Below are 13124 nucleotides of genomic sequence, written 5' to 3' on the forward strand. Positions count from 1 at the left end.
AAATTTAAATGTTGGGAGGAGCCAACAGTACAACGAATAGGTATGATGCCTTTTGTTGTTTTTGGATTAATTCAAACTTCCTGTGGACACATCTCTTGTGAATGGATAACATATCCATTAGATGGTATCTCTTGATGCCATATAAATCAATTGCTCACCATTCCACACAAAAAAAGATAATCCAACGTACTAATACTTTCTCTCTCTATCTCTCTGTTTTGGTTTTCTCTTAATAAACAAAACAGTAAGGTGTATGTTATTGGGTGTGTTAATTATACAAAATTCTTTGGTAAATTCGAAGTCGTTTCTTTGGCATTATCAATTATATTTCAGAGTGTTCTCGATTTTGGTCAAGGCGTGCATACTTTGAACCAAGATAGTTGTTAAGACTTCATCGTATCCTGAAGGCAAAATTACATACCCGTTGTGTACTCGTGGTTTCACCAGAAGGGGGCGAATTTCTGTCTAAAAGAATCGATATAATCGAGCTTTGAAGTTTAGTGTACAACATCATTTTTCTTTTCTGTTTTCCATTTCAAATTAGTAACAAAATTTTTACAACAATTTTTAGACAGAAAATCTCGCTTAGTTTGAAATGGAAGCATCAACGGCATTGACCCAATCCTTACGTGTTATGAATCAAGACTACACACGTCTTGAAAGTTTTAATGGAGAGAATTTTACAAGGTGGCAAGAAAAGTTGCGGTTCTTTCTAACTTCTATTAAATTATTCTATATAATAGAAGGGGTACTCGACAAAACTCCTGATGAGACTCCTGAAGACTCTACTGAATTAAGGGAAAAACGAAGGAAGCGAAAGGAAGACGATTTTCTTTGTCGAGGTCATATTCTGAACGCTCTATCTACTTCTATCTACAATGCTCATCGTTCAATTGATTCTGCCAAAGCATTATGGTAAGCACTGGACAGCAAATACCGCATTGAAGAGGCAAGTAATCAAAAATTTCTAATTGGTAATTTTATGGATTTTAAGATGGTTAACAATAAGTATGTTATGCTTCAAGTTAATGAATTTTTACTTATTGTTAGCAATCTTAAAAACGCTGGAATTTCTCTTATGGATGCTTTTGTGGTGGGGGTTATCATTTCTAGACTACCCCCATCTTGGAGCGACTATAAGAAAAAACTCAAGCATGACGAAGAAAATTATTCATTAGATTCTTTACAACGTCACCTTCGTATTGAAGAAGATTCTCGTATTCGAGAATTAAAAGAGACCCAAACTGATTATCAACCTAAGGCTAATGTGGTTGAAGAAGGGAAATCTGAGAAAGATTCTTACAAGCCTAAGAAGGATAAAAAGTTTAAGAAACAAACTCCAAAGGACAAGAAGAAGGTAATTTGTTACTATTGTAACAAACCCGGCCATTATGCTCGTGATTGTCGCTCAAGAAAGAAAAATCTTAAAGGGCAAGCAAACATGGTCGAAGAAAAATTTATAGCCACAGTTTGTGAAGCCAATACAGTAGATGCCGACAATGGTTGGTGGTATGACACAGGAGCTACTATCCATGTCTGCAATGACCGTAATCTTTTCAAGACTTACGAAGTTGGCGGTGACGGAAACGATATTAAAGGAGCCAATAATATTCGTTCTAAAGTCATGAGATTAGGAACTGTGGAACTCTTCTTTACATCTGGAAAGACTCTAACTCTTCAAAATGTTCATCATGTGCCCGATGTGACTAAGAATCTTGTATCGGGAGACCGTCTTAATAAGAAGGGGTTTAAGATGGTGTATGAGTCTGATAAATTTGTATTGTCCAAAAGGGGCACGTTTGTTGGTCAAGGGTACTCTTGTAACGGAATGATTAAGTTGAATCTAATAAATAATAATTCTTCGGTTTACATTGTTGATTCCGTTAATTTATGGCATGGTAGATTAGGTCATGTTAATTATGGTTCTCTTAGAAATATGGGAAAATTAGGTTTAATTTCTAATTGTGATTTTAATTCTACTAGTAAATGCCATGTTTGTGTTCAAGCTAAAATATTTCAAAAATGACATAAATCTATTGTTAGGAATTCTAATTTGCTTGACATTATTCATAGTGATGTGGGTGATTTAAAAAATCACATAACTAGAGGTGGCAACAAATATTATGTAACTTTCATTGACGATTGTTCTAGATATACTTATGTATATCTAATGAAAAGTAAAGATGAGGTCTTTGAAAAATTTATAATATTTAAAGCGGAAGTTGAAAATCAACTTGGTCTTAAGATTAAAATTTTAAGATCTGACAGAGGTGGTGAATTCTATCCAAATGAATTTATTAAATTCTGCAAAACACATGGAATTGTTCACCAAGTCACTGCACCTTACACTCCTCAGCAAAATGGTATTGCAGAGAGGAAAAATAGGACTATGATTGAGATGGTCAATGCAATGTTAATTAGTTCTGACTTACCGTTATCTTTATGGGGTGAAGCATTATTATCAGCATGTTATATTTTGAATAGGATTCCCTTAAAGAATAAAAATGTGACTCCCTTTGAACTCTGGTTTAAAAGAAAACCTAATTTTAGTAGATTAAAAGTTTGGGACTGCCTTGCATATGTTAGGAAACCAGATCCTAAGAGACCAAAATTAGGTGTTAGAGCCTACAAGTGTGCTTTTATAGGTTATTCGCATAATAGTGTGACATATCGATTCTTAAATCTAGACACTTTTGAAATTATAGAATCTGTAGACGTAAAATTCTTTGAGCATTTGACGAGGTCTAGTGCTAATGATAACAGTATAGTAGATCCTATAAATTTGTCTAATTCTGAATCTGTAATTAGTGGGAATAATATGGATGAAAATCCAAAATCTCGTGAACCTCCTGAATTAGAATCAAGGAGAGGTAAGAGGGCTAGAACTGAACGTTCATTTGGTCCTGACTTCATCACTTATCTCATAGAAGGTGATAGAAGTGAAGTAACAGACGTTACAAAGTTTGTTTGGAATATTGATAATGATCCGATTAGCTTTTCTGAAGCTATGAATTCCAGAGATTCTAGTTTCTGGAAAGAAGCTATAAATGATGAAATGAATTATATCTTATCAAACCAAACTTGGGTATTATCTGATTTACCTCCTAGGGCTAAACCTATAGGATGTAGATGGATATTTAAGAAGAAGTTAAATCCTTATGGTTCCATAAATAAGTTTAAAGCAAGATTAGTTGCTAAAGGCTTTAAACAGAGGCATGGTATTGATTATTTTGATACTTATGCACCAGTGGCACGTATCTCCTCAATTCGTGTGTTAATTGCCCTTGCCTCAGTTCACCATTTAGTTATTCATCAAATGGATGTGAAAACAGCATTTCTAAATGGTGACTTAGAGGAGGAAGTTTATATGGAACAACCTGAAGGATTTATTTCTCCAGGCCAAGAAAAGAAAGTTTGCAAGTTGGTAAAATCTCTTTATGGTCTGAAGCAAGCGCCTAAACAGTGGCATGAAAAGTTTGATCATATTGTCCGATCAAATGGGGTTGTCGTTAATGATGCAGATAAATGTATTTACTGTAAAGTAAATAAGTCTAGTTGTGTACTTATCTGTTTGTATGTTGACGATATGCTCATTTTTTGATCTGATCTATCTTCTGTCGAAGAAACAAAGAAATTCGTATCATCTAAGTTTGATATGAAGGATCTTGGGGTGGCTGATGTTATCTTAGGAATTAAAATACTAAGAAAGGATAATGTATTGGCTTTAAGTCAAACACATTACATCGAGAAACTTCTGAAAAGGTATGATCACTTTGATCATAAACCAGCTCCAACTCCAATTGACCCCAGTATTAAATTACTGAAGAATACTTGTCGTGCTCAAGCTCAAGTTGAGTATGCTAGTGTTATAGGTAGTCTAATGTATGCGATGCACTGCACTAGACCTGACATAGCCTACGCTGTCAGTGTATTGTGTCGATTTACTAGTAATCCAGGACCAGAGCATTGGAAAGCTATTTCTAGAGTGCTAAGTTACCTGAAGGGAACCATGGATTATGGTTTACATTTTAAAGGAGACCCCGCTATATTAGAAGGATATAGCGATGCCAGCTGGAATAGTATTGAGACAAAGTCAAAATCTACCACTGGATGGATTTTTACTTTAGGTGGTGCTGTTGTGTCTTGGGGATCCAAGAAGCAGACCATAATTTCTGATTTAACTATGTTGTCAGAATTAATTGCATTAGCAAATGCAAGTAAGGAAGCGGAATGGCTTAAAAACCTACTAGAAGAAATTCCCATATGGAAGAAGCCATCTCCGTCAGTCATGATAAATTGTGACAACCAGGCAACACTTTATAACGTTGCAAATAAGACCTACAATGGCAAGTCGAGACACTTGAGTCTCAGACATCAATTTGTGAGACAATTACTCAAGACAGGAGTAATTACAGTCGACTATGTAGAAACAAAGAAAAACTTAGCAGACTCATTGACTAAAGGACTTCCTAAAGTAATGGTCTCGGTTAAGAATAAAGAAATGGGACTAAGGTCTGTGAATGAAGGTTGATCGCCTTTAACGGAAACCCAACTTATGTCTTGAAATAGATAGGCAAAGTTCAACGGGTACCAATAAGTTAAAGCTTTCGCGATTATGGAATACTAGCAATTTACATTCTCCCATTTCTGAGCTAGTATTGGTTTTCTGCAAGACAAAGGATGGATGATATATCCTTAATAAGTCCTAATTTTTAAGTGGTGCCTCGCGGAAACATCTCAAGTGGACTTACCTAAGTGAGTGTGGAGATCAGGCCGTCTCCTAAGAAAATAAGACCGTTTACCGAAGAAGACTCATGAAAGGGATATTGCACATGACCATTAATGTGCGGAGTATGAACACTTTGATTCACCGAAACAAGTATGTGCGATGGCTCCGGTTTCATCACTAAATGATTCTTGGTTCAAGATACGTTCACCATAGCATTCTGATAAATCTTTGAGTTGGTTGCACTAAGTGAAGGTTCAAATCCATAAGATACCTATCATGTATGTACAAGTTTCTACGATAATGCTAAAATTGTCTGTTTTGTCTTATTTTGTCTTTTATGTTTTGTTTTCGTTGAGTTATCTTGTAATATTTCAATTCTTGAAAATGGTGGGGGAATGTTGGAATTTTTCAAAATTTAAATGTTGGGAGGAGCCAACAGTACAACGAATAGGTATGATGCCTTTTGTTGTTTTTGGATTAATTCAAACTTCCTGTGGACACATCTCTTGTGAATGGATAACATATTCATTAGATGGTATCTCTTGATGCCATATAAATCAATTGCTCAACATTCCACACAAAAAAAGATAATCCAACGTACTAATACTTTCTCTCTATCTCTCTGTTTTGGTTTTCTCTTAATAAACAAAACAGTAAGGTGTATGTTATTGGGTGTGTTAATTATACAAAATTCTTTGGTAAACTCGAAGTCGTTTCTTTGGCATTATCAATTATATTTCAGAGTGTTCTCGATTTTGGTCAAGGCGTGCATACTTTGAACCAAGATAGTTGTTAAGACTTCATCGTATCCTGAAGGCAAAATTACATACCCGTTGTGTACTCGTGGTTTCACCAGAAGGGGGCGAATTTCTGTCTAAAAGAATCGATATAATCGAGCTTTGAAGTTTAGTGTACAACATCATTTTTCTTTTCTGTTTTCCATTTCAAATTAGTAACAAAATTTTTACAACAGCTCCTCCATTAATGTACCTTCCTCATTGTTAGGTTCTTCTATTACTAATGTTTCTACTAGGTGATTGTGAGTTGATTGTTCATAGTTGTGGTGGTGATTGTTGGGGTGGTGGAAGGAGTCGGTGGTGGGGTTTAGGAATGAAGGAAATAAAATATCTTCCACTCTATAATCAATATTTTTTTTTCAGAGATCCTTATCAAATTTGATTTTACTCTCTAAGTGTTACTTTTTAACTCCAGCCAATAGAAAACTTTGTTTTTCAACTACTTTTTATCTATTGGATTGAAGAGGGACATGTGCATTAAAGTATAGAGACTTTAGAGATCTCCATTGGAGACCAACAAAACTTAGAGTGTCTCTATATTGACATTTAAGAAAGAGAATCTCTATTGACACTTGACAATTAGGACTTTTAGAGTGTTTGGTAGAGTGTCCCATTGGAGATGCTCTTAGAGTGTTTCTCTTGAGGGTCTCTGTTAATAAAAGCTCCACATAATCATAAAGTGTATAGTAGAGTGTCCTATTGGAAAAAAGTTTTTTTTAACAAAATCTCTATAAATCTTAAGTGGCACTCTAAGTTTTGGAGTTTAAATGTCCAATTAGAGCATCTCCAATGCAACACCCAATCTTAGAACCTCTAAGTGCCACATATCACTTTTAGAATTTTTCTTACAAACTCTCTCCAATGCAACACTCTATTTGATCTCTAAGATGACGTGTCGAGGGTGGAATAGAGATATCTCAAGAGGACACTCTATTCTATAGTATCCTCTTGAGATATCTCTAATTGTCAAACTCATCAATATTTGATTTTCAACTAATAGAAACCGAATCTTCTATATTTTCTAAATAATTAATTATTTATTTACAAAAACAACTATGTCACATAAGTAAATAAGATAAGTTTAGAATTTTGCATTGGGACAAAAAAACAAGTTTGGGATCTCCATTTTCGCTACGTAAGAGTAGGAATTTCAATTGAAACTTGACACATAGGATGAATAAAAATTTCTTTCAGTTTTGCATTGGTGATGCTCTACAGATCCTCTAATAATTATTCTGAATTAAGATTACCAATCCCTTGGATTACAATAAGTCAATCCCCATTAATAGGAATTTGGAATTGGTGCGACCACAATGGATGAAACAATTTCTATTACTGTACTTCTCTTACAGATGGGCTAGCTGTCAATATAAGACATATTTATCCTATTCCAACAAAAAAGGGTGAAGGATTTAGAAATTTTGACACCTATAATCACATGGGATATGAATAGAGTTGGAAACACTTCACTGATTACAAGATTTAATAATGCTAATAAACAACCTTTTTTCTTCTTCTTTATATTTCTAGAAGTTTGAACAAGCATAAAGTATCCCAACCGGATCCCATCTGTGGTTAAATTTGAATATAATTCAAATTCACACATAAATATAATTTAAATTCCCGAGTGATATAATTAAAAAGAAAAATAGCAGTGCTAGATTGTACAAACTTTTTTGCCGAAAAATGATGTGACACGCCCATACTCCAATCCAAACATACCACATCATCTTCCGGCCATATTCCAGACACAAAATTTGGGCTGAGTAGAACAATCTAATTATAAAAAGTCGTCGGTCGATTAAAACGTGACACACTCAATTCGAAATAAGATTGGAAGTCAACACTAGCTCAGTAGAGTTGATGCTGAAATATAGGAATATAATATCAACCAAATTTATGGCCAATTATTAAGTACTAAAGAGATATACTGAATCCAAGAAAACTTATATTAGACTTGAATAATGTGAAGATAAAAGTAGAACTACTAAGTTCCAAGAGAAATATTGAATCTAAGAAATGGAAGTAGAAATAGTACATAACCATCTACAACAACAACAAGAAGAAGAATCCAACAAGCATATCAAGAAGAAGAAGAAGAAAGGTTATAAATCATGGCTTTTTCTCTTACATTGCTTACTTGTGTCAGTAGGACAAGTGGGAAGTCCTTTGTTACTAAGATTATATTTCATACATGGTGGCCAACGAAAATGGCTAACAGCTTGGTTGCAAACCGTGGCGTTCCCGCTCCTACTCATTCCAATCTTCATTTCATGGTTTCGATCTCAATCTCGTCTTAACCGAACTATAAGTCCTGCGAAAGACTTAGGGTTTCTTCTTAGTCCTAAACTCTTTATCGCCGCTGCTGTTATAGGCACTCTTGCTGGGGTAGACAGCTTTCTTTTTGCTCTAGGTTTAAGTTATCTTCCAGCTTCAACTTCTACATTATTAATGGCTACTCAACTTGCTTTCACTTCTATATTTGCTTTGATTCTTGTTAAGCAAAAGTTTACTCCATTTTCAATTAATGCGGTTTTTTTGTTAACTCTTGGGTCTGCCGTTTTGGGTTTTCATACTAATGGTGATATACCTGCTGGTGTTTCTCATGGACAATACTTCTTGGGTTTCTTTACGACACTAGGTGCAGCTGCGCTTATAGGGTTTATATTGCCAGCGGTCGAATACTCCTACTCAAAATTTTGCAAGGCTATAACATATGATTTGGCTATTCAGTTTCAGTTTGTGGTATATATGTTTGCCACTATTCTTTGCACTATCTCAATGATCATCAACAAAGACTTTCAGGTGAACCTAAACTTCCTTTCTGTATAAAATAACAAGGGCTGCAAGATTAGGAAACTTACAAGGCATCAATAACAAAAGATAAAACAGAAACTAGAAGCTAGCACAAGATAATCCAAACTTTCTTAACAAGACTGAACTACCTTTGCACCAACTCGGAGGACAAACCGATCCCTTGGGATCGATTTGTTCCCCTTACCTTATTATTATCATACTCACGGACGAAACCAGAATTTTTGTTACGGAAGGGCCAAACCTTTCTAGTCAAAATTAACTATAATAATTTTATTCAAACGTATCAATTAAGATCATTCATGTGTAAGAAATCTAGGGGTGGAAGTTCTAAGTTAGGTCTTCGTGGCGTAGGAATATTTTTTTTTGGAATTGGGTAGGAATTTAAGTTTGAGAAATACCAATCAAATTAGATCATTATTGGGTAAGCATTCTGGGGGGTGGAAGTCTGTAACTTGGGTTAAGTCTTTGTAAGGTAGGAATTTAAGTGGCCTTAATTTTAATGGACTTAATTTAAGTTTTGGGCTGGGTATGGGTTTGACTTGGGTTGGGGCCAATAAATTTTTAAAGGGTTATTTCTCTAATAGCCCCTAATTTTGTGACCAGCTTCCTGTCTAACCCTTAACTTTATCAAAAGTTCTCAAAAGTTCTCAGATGACCCATTTTTTCAGTTACCGTTAGAACAACGTTAACCAATCATCAACTCTCTCTCCTACATCTCTTCTTCTCTCTCTGCCACCTCATCTTCTCGCCACCTCATCGTCTTCTCCGGCGAAGGTCGCCGACGGACATTTAAAAAAAAATAACCCATTTTTTGATAAAGTTATGGGCTTATTAGGGAAATACCCCATTTTTAAAAGGGATGTTTTAGTCTTTTAAGTTTTAGTATAAAGGTGCTGTGGAAAGGTTAAGGGTCATGGCCCCTCCGGGCCCTTACCTAGATACGTCATTGATTATTTATTTATTCATACTAAAACATAGTTGAAATATTGTAGTGAAATGTTGTCTTTCATGTATAGGAAACTGAAACCATGAGTGCAGAATATCCAATGATTCAGACCATGGGGCCAAACTGTAGTTGTGAAAAAGGGTTCACTTTGTGTCCCGCAATTAGACAATTTTTCAAGAGATCAGAAACTCAATGTCAAGGGTCTGGGCTATAGGTGTTTGCTCAAGTTTATGAAGGGTCGAGGCCTCTCGATGTCGAACAAAACCTCATACCATTGTGGGTGGTGGCTAGGTGTGGACAAAATCGAACATGTGGGTGGTCCAATGTGTCGCTACCTACTTTGTTGGGTAGGGAGAATCGTGCGTCTTCGCCATATCGGGGCCTTTTGAGTGGTCTCATAGAGTCTTCACCAAGATAAGTTCCACTGATTGAAGTCTGCTTAGATAGCTCAGTGTGATAGTAAAAACAAACACTACAAAATATGACTCGAAGATTTCATCACTTAGACAATAAAAGTAAACCTCACCTTATTCTCTTTTCCAAGATAATTGTGGCTAGGTTTTAGTACTGATATTTATGTCATGTGATGATCATTGTTTTATAGGCTATAAGCAGAGAAGCAAAAGAATATGAGCTTGGGGAGACAGCATATTACATGGTATTGATGTGCATAGCCATTCTAATGCAGTGCCTGCTTGTAGGGAACTTAGGTGTGATATATTTTTCGACATCTCTCTTCAGTGGAGTTCTTCTTTCTCTTCTACTTCCTGTTCAACAAATCTTTTCCATTATCTTCTTTGGTGAGAAATTCAATTCAGAAAAAGGCATGTCTTTAGTGTTGTCCATTTGGGGATTTGTTTCTTATTTCTATGGTGAACACAAACAGACCAAGAAAAATAAGAAGCTACCTATAACAGACGAAGACGACGACAACAATAATTAGATATACAACATTTTTATGTTTCTTCGCTTTGTTCATTGAAAATGATTTTCTCTTTATATGTTGTTGACGGATTTTTTCGTCTCTAGCTGATGACTTTACTAGTACGTATCTTTATGTACGGAAAAATTCCTAATTGTTCATAATTGAAATGAAGTATATGTTCCATCTACGAAAATGTATGTGGGTTCACATACTCAATGGAATTGGTTGGAATTCCCTCACCCTTTTCTCAAAACCTTTACCAATGAAAATTTTCCTTTCATATATGCTCTGATCTTTGTTCCTAACTTTGGTAAATAAAGTTTTCTTTCTTTTTAATTTTGTATTTTACATATTTAGACATGGACTCCCAGTTAGTTAGCGATATTAACCCTCATTCTCGATTCTCAATTTTCTGTTAAATGAAAGTATGTATAGCATTAAACCCGCATTCTCGATTTTCTGTTAAATATCAGTTAAGCGGTTCACGTACCAACCACATGCGTGACTTATGACAAAAACACCCTTCATAAATGTGTTTAGGTTATTTAGACATTGACCCCATCTATTTACTGATATAAAGACTACACAACAAAAGCAAAATTATTTTTAGGGTTAGACTCTCATTCTTAGTTTTTCATCAAATACCAATAAAGTAGTCCGCGTGCAGTTTCGTATTCTCTTATTTATATAGACTAGGGTATATCCCGTGTCCTAGGGCACGGACACTTGTATCTAGTGTTGTTAAAAAGGCCAGGCCGGCCCGGGTTGGGCCCGGGACCGGCCCGTTCCGTACAGGCCCGGCCCGGCCTGGCCCGTACGGAAAACGGGCCTGGCCAACCCGGGTTCTATTCCGGGCCCGGGCTGGGCCTATGGTTTGGGCCCGACGGGCCAGGCCCGGCCCGGCCCGGCCCGTCAAAATATTTTTTTTTTTTTTTTCATGCCTTATTTTAAAAATTTAGATAATTTGAAAACATTCCTTTTCGAAAAGATCTATCCAACAAAATCGTTCCTAAAAGATTCATTTCCATAAAATATTTTCGAAAAATCTTTCCTAACTTGTTAATTTATCTATTTAAATCATCCTCTATATTATTTCCAAAACGTAATTTCTAAAATCACTTTCACGAAATCTTTTCAAAAATCTTTCTTAAACTTGTTAACCTATTTATGTAAATCATTTTCTATTTATATAAATCATCCTCTACTAATTAGTTTCAAAATATAATTTCTAAAATCATTTCCCAAAAATCTTTTCATAGAATCTTTCCTAAACTTATTAATTTATTTATGTAAGTCACCCTCTATAAATTATTTCCAAAAAGTAATTTCATAAATCAATTCAAAAAACTCTTTCTGAAAATCTTTTCTATACTTATTTATGAAAATTATATCCTATTAACTAATAACTATTCCTAAAATCTTTCCAAAAGTCATTTCTAAATCATGTCATTATTTATAGAAAATCCTTTTTAAAGTTTTAATTTTTTATATTCAAAATAAACAATAGATTTGTATTTTTTTAATTTAAATTTTGGTTTTTCAAAAAAAAAAAAATATATATATATATTATAGAAAATCCGGGCTGGCCCGGCCCGGATTCAACCCGACCCGGCCAGGCCTGGGTCTATACTCAGTCCCGGGCTGGGCCCTTGTATAGCCAACCCGGGTTGAGCCCGGCCCGGGAAACTTTCAACCCGGGTTGGCTAGGCCCGGACCGGTTACTAGCCCGGCCTGGACAGGCCCGGGCCGGGCCGGCCCGACCCGGCCTTTTAAGCATCACTACTTGTATCAATCAAATGTTACGAAATTTATTGTTATATTATATTTTATTGAGAGAGGGAGATTTTTATTAGTTATTATTTTTTTGTTTCTTTTCTCTTAAATTAGTTATTATTTTATTGAGAGAGAGAGAGATTTTAATTTCTTTTTTTAACCTTTTATTTTATTTCTAAGAAGGAAACGATTATTGTTTTTTAAATAGGTAACTTTATGATGCAGGCGCATAGGCGTGTGGGCCCACGTCCACGCGTGCCCACACCCTATTAAGTCATAATAATAGTTTATTTAGTAGAAAAGAAGTTACTATAATTTGATATTTCTTTATTTTAAAGTTTCTATGTTTAAGTAGTTTATTATTTTAGGAATACTAGTTTGAGTCCAACTAGGAAAGCTTATTATCTTATAAAAGGGGATCTAGTCTATGTTATTATTCACCTTGAGAAGAAAAATCAATTGAAGTTATTAATATTTTGAGTTTAGTTTATCGTTTTCTTTAGTTGTTCTTAGTTATTTCATTGTTCTTTACTCTCTCCGCTGCGTCTACATCAAGTGGTATCTAGAGCCAAATTTTTTTTAACCAATCACAATGGTTAATCCTACCGTTCCTACTCCAACAATCAAAGAGAAGACACCAACTTTTGCCTCCGAATGGGATAACATCAACAAGAAGTTATCCTCGGTTACAAATTTGGAAGACTCTTTCGAAAATTTCAAGAAGGAAACCTTGGACAAATTCGATCATGTCAATGAATCGATCATGAAGCTCTCTAAACAACTTGAAGGTATATGTAAGTCTCCCTCTTCTTCCACTACTCCTTCTTCTCCTACTTACATTCCAACATCTTTATCACTCCCAACCACAACACCAACTTCCAATTCCATACTTGGTCAACCCAACATCAACCCTACATCACCGGTTTTCCAACTCATAAACCCCACAACAACACCTTTCTCTTTCCACGACCATCCAACATCAACCAAACCCGACTCTATCGCCCATTATTCTACTACTAACCCAAGTACCACCCAACCATACCCTCTTCAAACACCACGGCAAAACTACTCCCCGAACAACACCCCACTAGAAACCCAACACCAAAGCCACCATACCGAACCTTCCCGGCCTATCCT

General features: G+C 35.5%; 1 protein-coding gene across 1 annotated transcript; it reads left to right on the plus strand.

The window, feature by feature from the left end:
- Positions 1–7534: 7534 nt before the first annotated feature.
- On the plus strand, positions 7535–10399 carry LOC147565181 (purine permease 3-like). The gene is made up of 2 exons (XM_086666624.1): positions 7535–8331; positions 9894–10399. The coding sequence occupies exons 1-2, from the start codon at positions 7546–7548 to the stop codon at positions 10230–10232; spliced, it is 1125 nt and encodes a 374-aa protein (XP_086522750.1). The 5' UTR covers positions 7535–7545; the 3' UTR covers positions 10233–10399.
- The last annotated feature ends 2725 nt before the right edge of the window (positions 10400–13124 follow it).

This window comes from Eschscholzia californica, unplaced genomic scaffold (assembly GCF_041429995.1).
Source record: "Eschscholzia californica isolate CP2 unplaced genomic scaffold, dmEscCali1.0.p SCAF_1, whole genome shotgun sequence".
NCBI lineage: Eukaryota > Viridiplantae > Streptophyta > Magnoliopsida > Ranunculales > Papaveraceae > Eschscholzia > Eschscholzia californica.

Coding starts and splice junctions, on each gene's coding strand:
- LOC147565181 (XM_086666624.1), top strand. CDS start 7,546: ATGGAAGTAGAAATAGTACATAACCATCTACAACAACAACAAGAAGAA. Junction 8,332..9,893: donor TCATCAACAAAGACTTTCAG/GTGAACCTAAAC, acceptor ATTGTTTTATAG/GCTATAAGCAGAGAAGCAAA.